This window comes from Physcomitrium patens, chromosome 7 (genome assembly GCF_059467195.1).
Source record: "Physcomitrium patens ecotype Gransden chromosome 7, ASM5946719v1, whole genome shotgun sequence".
NCBI classification, from domain to species: domain Eukaryota; kingdom Viridiplantae; phylum Streptophyta; class Bryopsida; order Funariales; family Funariaceae; genus Physcomitrium; species Physcomitrium patens.
In genome coordinates this window covers 2,762,994-2,777,800 of record NC_143416.1, presented here as the reverse complement: position 1 = coordinate 2,777,800, position 14,807 = coordinate 2,762,994, and the positions used below count along the sequence as shown (strand labels likewise).

The window sequence follows — 14,807 nt, the reverse complement described above, 5'->3', positions numbered from 1 at the left end:
TTTCGTGAAGAGATCAGCAAGGTTATTTGTAGATTCAATTTTCTTAATTATAAGTGCTTGATCAATAATCAAGTCATGAGTATAACTAAAATACTTTGGATCAATATGCTTTGTCATGTCGCCTTTAATGAAACCAACTTGTATTTGTGCAATACAAGCACTATTATCTTTATGCAAGATAGTTGGAGAATCATCATATGAAAATCCACAGGTTGTTTGAATGAATTTATCAATTGATCGCAACCAAATACATTCTCGAGATGCTTCATGTAAGGCAATAATTTCTGCATGGTTGGATGAATTGCAGTTTTTGTTTGTTTCACTGATTTCCATGATATTGCAACTCCATGTCTTAAAAATACATATCCTGTTTGAGATTTAGCTGTTGCAATATCAGATTTATATCTTGCATCACAATATCCAACCAATTTTGGATCTGCAGATTTTATGTAATATAATTCCAAGTCTTCAGTACCTTTTAAATAACGTAATAAATGTTTGATGCCATTCCAATGTTGTAGTGTTGGACGTGCACTATGTCTTGCAAGAATACTAACTGCAAATGTAATATCTGATCTTGTAGATGTAGCTAAATATAAAAGTGCTCCAACCGCTACGAGGTATGGATATTGGTCTCCCAATATTTCTTCTTCCTCCTCGCATGGATGGTATGGATCATGACCATCACGACCACGTCCAACCATTGGTGAGGACAATGGATAAGCATCATTCATATTAAATCTTTACAAAATTCGTCTAATATATATTAGTTGGTAGAAAAAAATGTTACCATCTGTAAGATGCATAATTTGAAGACCAATGCAGAAAGTTATTTTTCCTAGCATTTTCATCTCAAATTCACGTATAAGTAGGTTTGTAGCTGTAACACATGCAGCTATAGTACCCACTAGGTTAAGATCATCAACATATACAACGATGATTACAAAACCAGTTTTATCTTGTTTGATAAACAAACAAGGGATTAGTGGATCACTTATAAAATTATTTGTAATTAAATAATCTCAAAGACGTTGATATCACATTCGTCCCAATTGTTTTAAATCATACAAGGCCTTACATAATTTAATACTATGATATTTTTTTAGAGCGGGTTGATTTGGAGTTCCTCTTTCTAAGCCAAGTGGAACTTTCATACAAATATTTGCATCAAGAGAACCATATAGATATGCAATAAGTACATCCACCAGATGTATTTCAAGGGTGGCATGAACTGTTATTCCAATAATATATCAAAATATAATTGAATCCATGATTGGAGAATATGTGGATTCATAATCAATGCCAAATCGTTGAGTAAATCCTAGAGCAATAAGACAAGCTTTATAGCGGGTTATTTGGCCTTGAGCATCTCGCTTGCATATTAATACCATTTTATATGCCACAAGGTGAGATGTAAGAGTGTCTATAATTGGACCAAAGACTTTCTTCTTATGCAAAGAGGCATACTCCTCCTCAATAGCAGTTTTCCATTTTGACCAATCAGAGCGATGCATTGCTTCTTCGATGGTTTGAGGTTCAAGATCATCTTCTTCGCAAGAAAGGGCTTCTATAATCATATATGCAAATGATTCATCTACCGTAATAGATGGTCTGTCCCAAATATCATCTGTAGCACAATACAGAATAGATAATTCTTTACTCAACTTATTTTTATTCCTTCTAATTCCAAGATTGTTTTTCATAGGAATTGAAGGTACATTATGCATGGATATATCATCATGAATTGGTGGTCGTGCAAGATGAGTGGCAATTTCTCGAGAAATAATACCAAGATTAGTTAATTTTATAGCTTTCTTCTTACGTGGTTGCTTATCTGGTCTACGAGTTCTTTTAGTTGTTGTTGTTATAACTTGAGGTATTGTAGTCAATGGCACTGCAATCTGAGCAGGTGCATTCTGAGCCTCATTAATAGGAACTCTTGTAGTTCTAGGTGCATCATTGAAGCCATCAGGTGTTTCATCCGCGATCCATTTTAAATGCAAAATCTTAGCAAATTCAATTTCTGCCAAAGATGTCCTACGATCGGGATTCATTGTAAACATTTCTGATGCTTCAAATATGACTACTTTATTTCTTTGTTGATTGGATACTCCTCTTTGAAGAGATGGAAATACAGTTTCTTCAAAACGGCAAATGTGCACGTAATAATGTGCTAGTTGATGGATCAATAATACGAATAATGCTTGGTGAATCAAAACCAACATATATGCCTTCTTGTCGATGAACTCCAATTATACGCCGTTGAGGTTCTGGTACTGGATTCCAAGCATGGCAATCAAATACTGGTAAGTGAGATACATTTGGAACACGACCCGAAATGAGCTCATGTGGTGAAACAATTTCAAGAAAAGAAGGGCGGAGGCATATTAATACTGCAGCATGTAAAATTGCATGACCCCACATAAATGCAAGTAGAATTGCGTGAAGGAGGAGTGGCCGCATAATGAGTTGTATACGCTTTATAAATGACTCTGTAAGTCCATTTTGAGCATGTTCATATGGAACACAATATGTCAACTCGATTCTTGTTGCAGTATAATAGTCTTCAAAAGACTTTGATGCAAATTCTTTTGTATTATCCATACGCAATGTTTTTATAGGATAATCAGGAAAATATGCCCGAAAGCAAATAAGCATAGATATAAGATTGGCAAATACCATGTTTCGAGTTGATAATAATGAAACATGTGATTGTTTATCTGATGCATCAACAAGGACCAAAAAATAACGAAATGGTCTTGATATTGGATTTATAGGACCACAAATATCACCATGCAATCTTTCAAGCATTGGTGATAATTCTTGTGGAAGTTTCCAAATTGAAGGCCGAGTAATCATTTTACCTTGCACACATGCACAACATAATTCCATAGAGTCTACATTAGCAGGCTTTAAATTATACCCAGTTATATATGGAATGATCTTTCTAAATAATGTGGATCCTAGATGTCCCAATTGTCCATGCCAGAGAGAAACACGACTCTCTGAGATAGATGATGCAAAATTAAATATAATGGGAGGTCGAATCACAATTCTGTATAAACCATTTTCTGTAGCAAAAGCTTTTTCAACAACTTTATGGTTCTTTGCAAGAACCAAAACTTCTTTTCTATTTAAAGTGGCGGTCGAGAGGTGATAACCATTAATACGTACATCTCGGTAGCTGTTCAGACTCCAAGGTGCTGAAGGTGCAAACATCGCATGTTTACATTTTATGATGGAATCCATAGGTTATTTTACCATCACTGTGCCCTCTTGGAAACAAAACGCATTTGCTCCAGCCATGGTCATCATATTTTTAATTTGTCAAGTTGAAGATTTTTCAATAAAAAATCATCTATCTCGCAAGATAGTATGTGTTGTTGCAGAATCAATGAGCGCATCATTTGATTCATCATTAGAGGTTCTATCATTCATATAAGCCTCTAAATCATCAACACCAATTGAATCCATGGACGCATCCATGGTATGAATTTCAAGAGCCTTAGCCTATAATTTCTTATTTTTTTAGAATATTTTAATAAAATATTTTGAAGTATGGCACACATGTACTAAATGTCCAATTATTCCACACTTATGGCAAGAACGCATCTCTGATTTTTATTTTTTACTATAATTAATAGTAGAATGTTTATTCTTTTCATATGGGTAGAAATGGTCTTGATTATGACTACCCTGATACTTATGAGCACGTTTCCCATGTTTATATAATTTCTTCTTAGACTTTGAAATATTAAGTGCTTGAGATTCTGGAACTGTAGTTTCAATAGGACGAGCTTTCGCATTGCGCAAGAGTAGCTCATTTTGCTTCTTCGCAAGAAGTAGATAGGACATGAGATCAGAATGACTCTGAAATTTCATGTTCCTGTATTGTTGTGCAAGCACAGCAGATGCAGGAGGAAATGTAGAGAGAGTTTTTTCAATCATTTCTTCTTCAGAAATGCTTTGTCGACATAATCGTAATTGTGAGACAATACTATACATTTCACTATTGAAAGCATTTAAATTTAGAAAATCCAAGACACGTAAATGTGTCCAATTATGATGTGCACGTGGAAGAAAAATGGTCTTTTGATGATCAAACTTAGATTTAAGATTCTTCCAAAGTTCTGCATGGTCTTTCATTTCTAAATATTGATGTTGTAATGCGGCTACAAGTTGATGACAAAGGAAAAGAAGTACTTTCCAAAAATAGTAAGAGATATAGAAATACTTGTTATAGGAGATTCTTCAAAAATAATGGCATCCGAGAGTTGTTCTGCAAATAAATTTGCTTTTGCCATTTTTGCCCATAATAGATAATTATTTCCATCTATAATCAATGGTGGAAATAAAAGAGCTTGAAAATGTTGGGATGCACTGGTAATAGTTGGAACCATAGTAGAAGCAATTGAAGATGTTGAAGCACTCATTATAAATAAATTTGTAAAAAAAATACAAAATCAAGTAGAAAAGTTGAGTAAAACATACCTTAAAATATAAAGTCAAATAAAATGATAAACTTAAACTTAAAAAAACAAATATATATATATATATATATATTTGAAGGAGAAAGAGTTGTAGATTAAGGTAGTAGAATAGCAATAAGATGGTAGCAGCAGGCAGCCGCAGGGTGGCAGCAACGGGTAGCGGCGAACAACAGCGGCGGGCATCAGCAGATAGCGGGGACGACGGCGGCAACGGGGGCAGTAGTAATGTTAGGGCGGCGACGACGGTGGGCAGTAGCGGCAACGGCGACAAGGTGGCAGTGGCGGATTCGGTAGCAGTTCGGCATCTGTTCGATGTCTCTTTGGCGGCAGTTCAGGGCGCAGCACGGAGCAGGAAGCAAGCAGAGGGTGGAGTTGGGTTGGGTCAAGTATTGAGAGTAAGCAAGGCAGAGAGTGGAACAAGTGCTCTAAGCAAGCAACTAATATGTGAAGGGCCAGTAAGAAGAATAAGATCATGACCCAGACACTAAGCAAGGGTAGCAACAGGTTTAAAGAGTCAAAGACTAGAGCAAAAAATTGTGATAGTGTGTAGAAGAGAATAGTGCTGATAACGTGTTGAGAATGTTTAGAAAGACACAAGAGTAATAGTAAGTCATACACACACATAAGAGTAGTAGAAAGTCATACACACACACAAGAGTAGTAGTAAGTCATATACACAAGAGGGTTTCTAAGGAGAAAGAGCTTCACACACACTTCTATTGATCTGGTTGTGTCTCGTATACAAGAAGAGAGAAGATAAGAGAATGAATAGTACTTCTCCACTAGACTCTAAATACTGTAGCTACAGTAATTACACAGAGCTAAAGCTTTCTACTGTTGAGCTTTAGCTCTGTGTAATTACTGTAGAATACGCTCATTAGTACAACAGTAGAATACACAGAGCTAAAGCTTTCTACAAGAAAATTCTCCCGCTTTAATCAATCCGCTTCTCTTTTGATGACTGAGACTCAGTTCTTCTAGTCGATGCTCTTGCATGATCTTGCGTTTGTGTCGAAGGAACAGCAAGCAAAGTTACAATTGGTGCAACTTTCCAGATTTCTGAGCATGAATCCGATGAGTAACCTTCCGTCATTCCCTAGCCATCTTGCAGAACCAGACATATTTCCTTCCACTTGTCCTTTTCTTCACTGAAATGTTCTTGAAATCTCTATTATTCAATGCCTGAAATGTAGGAGTAAAGCATTTGTAAAAGTAAACATAATGATTGTTGCAGTCACACAGTGGACTTAGTGTATTAATGGTTGAATGGAAAAGCGAGCGCTGCTGGTGCAACCTGGAAAAGCTTCGCGTATCTCAGAACACCATTCGGCACCTAGATTCCTAGTTGCCGAGATTCAGAGAATTTTAGAGCAACCTAAACAGGTGATACAGTGTCTGCTCCATCTAGAGGTGCATTACTATTCTGTCACAGGTTTGGTTGTTGTTTCTAAGCTTCTAAGTTCTTATTTCATGCATATGATAATCTTTGCAGTGCTCATTGACTTCCACATCCCTCCAAGCATCCCATGTCCTGATTTTGGCGTTTATCAACGCTGTTTTCTTGATCAGATGATGAGGCTCTTGCGCTCTAGAAACGAGATTGACATCTCGATCAAATGAGATTGCAGATCAGTAAGGTTTATTCTTCTTTGTGTCAGTCTTCTACTTTTTACTTACTCGACCCTTTCTTTTTGGTTTTTTTGTCTTTAATAAAAAAAAAGTTGGTGTTAATCAAGAAAAATTGTGTTACAAAAAGAGATGAGCAAAGAAAGAAAAATAAGAATTTAAATATCCTCAAAGGTTGCTCCAACCCTAGAAGATGGAAAGAGGAGAAAATCTTAATGGATGATAAAGTATAATATTTTATTCTCAAAGTCAATCTTGTGTCTTTCCTAAGCATTAACACATCAACTATATATGTTTTAGAGATTTAAGTCAAGTATCTAAATAAAGAAATAATATCACCAATTTTTAATTATGTAAATCATAGAATTTAAAATGATAGATATTTAAGTTTAATATAATTTATTTTGATTGTATGTATAACTATCAAACATTAGTTAGGTAAAATAATAGTACTTTTTTTTTATTTTTTTTATTTTTTTACTATTTAAATATCTTTTGATTATTATTTATTATAATTTAATTTTTTTTAGTATACATCATCACAATGAAAAATCATATAATTTTTTTGTTTCAAGTTTTATTTTATAAATAGAATTTTTATCAAAGTTTGGAAGATCTTATGAATATTGGTTAATTAATCAACATTTTACAAATTCTACATCAACAACAAAAGAATAAAATAATATTATCTTATTTAAATTTTATTTGTTAAAATATTGGCTTTTTGCAAGTATGAATTTATTACTTCAATTTGGTTTCAAAAAATAAGTATTCATTGTATTGTCTAAGTTGAAAAAATTTCACTACACATTTTTATTTTTTTGGATAAATATGATAGAACAAATTGCAATTTATTTGGTTGGTTTTAAAAACCAAATGTTATTCTAAATTTAATTACTATTGAAATCTATTGCAAGCTTTGGCCTTTCATCTATTTTGTAGTGATATTTCATTGCCATTGATGCCCTAATATTATCTAGTAACATTAATATTCTTGCTCAATAATATACTTACTTTGTATTAATGTAAATACATCAAATTTATATAAATTAATATCTTATATACTGCACAAATATTACATATGATTATTAAATTATCTCTTTGATTTATCTATATAATATGTATCATAAACTAATTTGAATTAGATAAATGGCACAAAAAAAGGTTTATGTATATTAATTTATGTTTTTTTTAATATTTTTGTTTGATTTTGATTAAATTGTCTAAGAATATCTTCAAATTTTTAAAAGTAATTGTTATTCACTTTCAACTCAAGTTGTTGAGGTGATTTAGAGCAAGTAAATATGTTATTCTATTGCTAATTTATGATTTTTTAATTAACAACTTCTTTCTAAAAAAATAACATAATAAGCATGTGTATCAATGATGAATAACAACAATACTTTCAAATGCTAATTTTATAATTTTGAAATAAAATTATTTGTATTATTTAAATAATTCTAATTATTTATTTATTAAACTCATCTAACTTAATAACTAATTATTTATTTATTAAAAATCATCTAACATAAATATTTTTATTTTTTAAGGTTAAAAGTATAAATTTTTAATTGCACAAAAAATAAAAAGACGTAGTTAAAGAAATATGTTTATTAAAAAATAAATTCTACAATTGATATAGATTATCTTAAATATCATTTTTAGTAATATTTTTATTATATTACATAGTAGAAAAAATAATTTTAGGTACTTTAAAAAAATTAATTATAAGTTAAAAATATTTTACTTCTAATCTTATATTTAATAATTGACTTTCAAGGCCCAAATTTTGATGGTATCTAAGATTGACAATAGACAATAGTTGCAAAAGATGTAATGGTGTATTCAATGTGGTACAAACTCTAATTGTCTATAGTTGCACAAGGACTCCTTGCTAACTTATTATAAATTCTATGATAATATTTATAATTACATTATTTTATTTTATTATTTTACTAAAGATCTTTATTTTTTGTTTCTTCTTTCTTCTTATCTGAGTGCATAAAAATGATCTAATTCTCTTACTTCTCTTTGGTTTTATATTAAGTTTTAAAGTATTTTGAAATATTAAAAAATATATTTAAAATAACCAAAATATATTTTTAATATTTTTAAATAAATTAAAATAATGGTAAGGAGATATATGCTTGTGTGTTCATACATCCATCCAAATTGTATTGCTCTATATTACAACTTGATAACTATTTTTTACATACTACCTCCATTACAAGGGGCCCAATGGATATATATATATATATATATATATATACACACAAAAAAAAATACACTTGCACAAAAAAAATACACACATTGGAATACTTGTTGCGTGTGTAGATGCCACTTAGGGCAAATATCGCACTTACAATTGGCCACATCAGATGTATAGTAACCACGTCGGACATGACGCCCGTCGTTTTCCCCACACTGGCAAGAATATTTAAATACTGAAGTTTACCCGCCTTCGGAACTTGCTGGAGGGAGTGACGATCGCTGCCCTGCATTCGCAATCGACACACTCGTCACCACCTCCGTCGAGCTTGCATTTGAAGTCCCTCCACTTCATACAAACCAGCGCAGCGGCGCGAAGCGACAATGAGGACACCATTGAAGGATCGGGCAGTGTCCCCCGGTCAAGGCTTGCTGCTCATGCCGCATGACGACGAGGAGCAGGCGCAGGTGCGCAGGGCTAGAGCAGCTGCGCTGGGTCGCAAGTCTGGCATCGGCGCTGGCGTGTTCTTCACATATGCCTCTGCGTCTGCATCTCAGGAATCGAATCTTCTCTGCTGGGAGCATATCTTGGAGCTACACAAAAATTGTATCAAGCTCGCCGCGGAGAATGTCGGTTGCCTTGTGTAGAAGTGGATTTTCGTTCAATTATTCTACTGAATTAGTGTACTATATGTGTGGTTAGACCTGAGTATGTCTTAGACTTCAAAAGTAGTTGCATCAAGATTGCCAGGGAGAATGCGTCTGAACATCGGGAGGGAGTAACAATGAAATTCAGCTTAGTTACTCAACAAGATTTTGATCATGATACCTTTTTAGAATTGCTTTCGTGTCTTCTCATGAGATTAACGCATAGGAAAGCGTGTCATGTGGCTTAGGACCATGAACAGACAATTTGAGGGGGTTCTTCCTGCGTTTAAAGGGGTCACGTATCACTGCATGATGGTGTTGCATTTGTGCATGCTGGCATTTTCCATAGACTTTGGATTGGTAAATTCGGCATGTTAGTTCGGCGGGAGCCAGGTTCTACTTGTACTGCACGTTGTTTTCAGAGTTAAGTTGTTTGAATTAAGAGAATGAGTTTTTCGGCAATATATCGAGTGATGACGATTACTTTGTGTTACTTGTAGAAATCACGCAAAGCAATACATGGGACCTCAAGTTGATTGATCATCTTAGTGCTCTTGTCCAAGGAGATGATGAACAAGATGACCAAGACAGCTTTCAGAAGGCAACACTTGCTATTGTGTTTCATGTTTTGCACAGTTTTTGAGATTCTACTCACGAAAAGTATGCTTAATGTTTTTCTCTGGGTATAATGCAATATTGGTAACATATAGACGAGAGTATCACCTGAGCAAATTCTAGTCTGATCAATTAACGATTAATCGTTGAACTTGACGCTACTGATGTTAAAACGAGGTCGTGATACATATTTTCTGGATAATGTGGCAGGCTAGCTGTACGTTGGAAGCAGGTGTCAAAATATACTCCACGAGAGTAGATTCCGTGCATTTCGAGACTTACAAAGTGCTCAGCAGCCTTAATCGTACAGCTGGAGTTAACAACGGTAGTTATGAATATATTTCATGTAGTACATGTCAATATACTCTGATCACAATGCGATGTCGTTCATGCTCTAGTGTACTCTTCAGAGTGCATCACTTGCCTATTGATATTGACTGTGTTTGCTTTTGCTGTGAGATTCAGGACCATCTAATTTAGGCACCTACGTATACATGTGGTTTAATCTCTAGGATCCCATTCTGAAACGTCTTCCATGGTTCTGGTTGTGGACGGCCATGTAGATTGTCAACAAGCTGCAAGTAACCAAGAAGAGCACAGAAATTGTTCCAGCAAGAGAGTAAGCGGAAACTATAACTATGCTCGGACATTGTATTTAGGGTGTGTAGCAACATGTTATCTGAATTTTGACGGTGATGGTTAGAGTTGTGGAACTTGTTCCCAACTTGACTCCTGCTAGGCTGCCACAGATTTAGATTTTTCAACGTAACTAATGCATCAGATTCCTCTTACTCTTGTTGAGGGATGTGTGATTTGTAGAGTAGTAGAACCTCCAGCACATTGGAAGCATCGTTCGACTCTCTGAATGTCAAACAAATTGATTGTAAGTAGTTCTTATAACTCTGTTCTAGGATGACTGTGTCTTGATGGAATGTTTCCTGAAACATGGAGAGTGAGGTAGAGGTCGTTGTGACCATCCAAATTTTCCCCTGGATAATCCAGCTTGGTCAAAAAATTCCGCCTTAAGTTCTTCGACAAATTGGAGGGTGCAGTGGCTTTCGCTGTGGATCCACTTTTCCAGCAAACATCAGCGCTATTTGATGAAGGTGGAGCTAAAGGTCTTCTTCTCAATTCCCTTTCCATTTTTCAAGGATGTGAGATTGTGTTTGACTCTTGGGAAGTACCTGAGAGGAGTATGTTGGTCCAAGCTAATAACGATGCTGAGCAGAACGCTGCTATCAAGCTGTGCTTCATCAAAGGTAAACCATCCCGTGCTTTTGGACCCTTCTCTGAACAAGCCGGTTTGTGTAATGGTTCACCATGGTGACTATTGATGTAAACACATGTATAAGCTTAATGCGTACTATATTATATTCCTACTGATAGTATTGAAGCGATGCTGGAGCATTTAAGAAAAGATAGTGAAATATCACCTTCTTCAAGCGAAATCGTAAAAATGTTAGACGATCCTTATCGGACGACAACCTTAGCAGAAGATGCAGCTAAACAATCCTGTAACTTATTTGTCGACGGAGATGTGTTCTCATCTTGGCAAATTGGAGATACCAGTGACAATTCTGTCAATGACGCCGATGAAGCTTTTGATTGTACGGAAAGTGATGAACACCAAGAAGTCAATTATCTGGATGAAGGGCTTGAAGCAATAGATGACGACATTGATGCGAATCTGTTGCATGGTTCAAATCCCGAATTGGGAGACGAAGAGGCTAGTACAATTCTATCTTGCTGTACTTGGCTGGAATCGTTCCTCATCATCATCAACACCATATAAATAATCAGCGTTTGTGTAACTGGGAGTTGGTACTCTTCATTTGTGGTCTGCGAATGGTTCAGGAAGCCAAAAATAGCTTTCTACCTCACAGACTTGGTTTATTTGTGATGTATGATCTAACAATTATCCTCCTGTATCATTATGCTTATTTGTAAAAGCTGTAATCGGTCTGGCGACCAGTAGTGCTCTTTTTAGACCTATACCATAATCTCTTCTTGAGACAAATGCTGAAAAAATTAGCTTCGGCTATAGGGTTTGAATAGTGACCAAAGTTGTCCTAAACTGTTTATTTAGGTTGTTTTACTATTTTAAGGGGGTCGGTGGGGGAGAAGTGGAGTATACTGAAGATGGAAGTGTTGTCAACCATACAACCGTTCAGTGGATGAACCCTCGCTTAATATACCAGTCCAATGCATGGGCTGGACCTGATCATTGTAAATATAGAAACCCTCAAGGTACAATATACCCCTCGCATATGATTTAGTGTCATGTGGTATGATATATCCAAGAGTGAGAATAGGGTTAACGTTTTGGTAATCTGCAATACTTTCTGGTGCGTGAGTTAGCAAGTCATTATTAAGTATGACCTATTTTTTAGATTTGCAGATGGCATACGTGGACAATGCAAAGAAGAAATTTCAGGACCTTTTAAAGTCAAAAGAAAGAAACGGCAACCTTTAGTGATTGATTTCGAGAATCCTTCAGAGATAGATTTGTCACTTTTCAATCCAGCTCAGGTCGTTCGGTCGACAGTTCTTTCGCAACGGCGTGCATCTTTTAATGGTCTTCTTCCAGATGACGTGCATTATGAAGCTCTGGACCTCGTGCACCTATTTCTTCGCCCATCTGTTCTGGTAAGTGATACTGTTTGCGATGTCTTGTAAAGCACGCTACTGTTTATGTAATTGGAAAATTTATATCAAGTGCAGCTGGATTGCAAGTGGTTGTGAAATGTACACTAACGACTTCACCTTGCTCACGCTGTGTATCTTGAAGAGGGAAAATCTAATTGCAGGTGGGTGTCTTCTTTATCTGCATTCGATGTCTTGAATGTTTTTGTATCTGATGTTTTGTCTCAATGCAGTACAAATAATTAGAAGCTGCTGTGCAGATCGTCAAATACAGAGGAATATCCCTGGGCCTTCCGTACAGGACTACGGATACAATTCAGGAGACGACTCGGGAATGGATTGCTCTCATGGTGACTGGACTGGTATCGATGGTGACGGTGAAATTGGGGATCCATTAGGCACTAACTTGGTTGCTGTTCGTCGCAAGGTGACATTTCTGCATTTATTTATATATATATATATATATATATATATATATATAAATATATATTTAATGAGAGTTAAATTTTTGTTTCAAATTATGAGAGTCGAATTCTTGTATGTAATGACGTCAGACCGTGACACAGATCCAGAAAGTCAAGGTTAACGACGATGAAACATCAAAGCAAGTTGACGTGCGTAACTTGAAAGAATCTCTTTGGTCCCACCTCCAGAATATCCAGGCCACTATTGACGAGGTAAGTATTTTCCAACTCATTGCAAAAGGGCTATCCAAACAGAATTTGTTTTTTCATGGTGAATTGTTGCACGCATCCAATTGGTTTAGATGATTGTGGTGCTTTAAGTTCTGAAGTACATAGCATTGGAAGAAGCACGTGGGCTTCACGTGAAAAGTTCCCATCGATCATCGAGGTGAAAAGCTACTCAAATTCGAAAATGATGCTGACGCTAACGCTTTATATGCTCATTCAACACATCAGGGTGAGTCTGAGAAGGATGCCAGACCTTTCCAAAATCTACTGAATGTTCTGCCGGAGGACTACGCTGCCACTGAGAGTGACGATGTGTCTGTGCAGTTGTGTTTCATTTGCCTGCTTCACTTAGCAAATGAGCACAATCTGCGCATCGTAGATTGCCCAACGATGGACGATCTGCAGATTTTTCAAGTTTAGTAAGTCACCGCCATGTAATTAGGAACCGATTATGTTTTTAAAAATCCCAACCTTCGTATGAAACTCGAAATAATCTCAGCTGTACAGCAAGTATCCTAAACATAATCTCCTGCAATTACCCAATTCCTGTAAATATTCAATGTGGCACAGACTTCTCAGGGTTGGGTCCCGTCTACCATCCAATTAAGTATGTAAATATTTGTGAACAATTTCTTACTTAGTTGTTTCGAATGACAAGGATAAAGGATATCCTCTTCCTGAAACTACGTTTCCTCATTAAATGTTGTCTTAGAATGTGGTCTATTTTTCAATTAGTACCATTGCAGTTTGATTGCAGACACCATCCAACACCAAGGTATTCAGACATGATCAGTGCTTGGACTTTTGTTTGGATTCAACGTACACCTAATAACTTTCTTCTTGGATTTTGGATAGAATTTCTTATTTTACCATGGTTTATTTTGTTTTGCATTTGAACTTTTCCTTAACTTAAATATATAAGTGTATTTAAAGTCATTTTAAAGTCTCTCTCTCTCTCTCTCTCTCTCTCTCTCTCTCTATATATATATATATATATATATCTCAATAAGATATCTGAAAGCAATTAAATCCACAATATGTGACATATATCTCAAAAATTGGAATTCAAAAAGAATAATTGAATACATAAACATTTCATTTAGAAAAATAAAAATAAAAATAATCTTATTAATACATTTCAAAGCAACATAAATACATAAACTTTAATTTTTTGGAGGATAAATCAGTTATCTAAGTTTAGGTTTTTTTTAAAATTAATAAGGCATTGAAATAATATTTTATAATATATAAAAAATTTAATATTTTTTAATATTATTCACTTCTAAAAAGATAGAATCATTTTTAATATCAATACTTACATCTAAAATTTTAAAAATAATATCATATTTTACAAATTATAATATTCTTATAATCAAATAAAAGATAAAAAGTATCCAAAAAGTTAATTAGTTATTATGCATTTCAAACATTTATGTATTTTGATGCATTAGCATCTTTAATATCACTCAATTTCACATGTAATTTGCATGTATTAGCTAGCAATTTATATTTTTACATTCTGAAGTCACTAACGTAACCAAGAAATTCTTTAACCATATATCAATTCTTTTGCTTAAAATAGGCATAATACTAAAAAACTTTGGAAAATATAATGCTAGCAGAAAACCTTATTATTTCATAATAAATTTTAAAACCATTTTATTTAATGATAGGCATGTAAACCAACCTTATTTTTAAAATTAAATTCAAAGCTAAAAAAAGATAATTAGTTTCAATATTATTGTTATTTTCTAATAAAAATCTAATATACTTGATTTTTTAAGCTTATGTCTAGTAACTTTTATTCTATTATATAATTTTTGATTCTTCGAGTTTTTGGTTTTTTAATAGTTTATAAATAGAATTTTTTTTTCCAGATTTTTTT

The 14,807-nt window shown here is 34.5% G+C and overlaps 1 protein-coding gene across 1 annotated transcript; it reads left to right on the top strand.

Annotated features, from left to right (window-relative positions):
• The first annotated feature begins 8,708 nt into the window (after positions 1-8,708).
• LOC112284650 (condensin complex subunit 2) lies at positions 8,709-13,656 on the top strand. Its single transcript, XM_090252239.1, is given in 14 exon segments — positions 8,709-8,958; positions 9,199-9,332; positions 9,418-9,573; positions 9,798-10,059; positions 10,100-10,206; positions 10,407-10,470; positions 10,640-10,846; positions 11,674-11,757; positions 11,824-11,834; positions 11,946-12,236; positions 12,238-12,394; positions 12,491-12,657; positions 12,797-12,907; positions 13,151-13,656. Coding segments are annotated over 14 exon segments (2,193 nt in total). The 3' UTR covers positions 13,343-13,656.
• Positions 13,657-14,807: the final 1,151 nt, after the last annotated feature.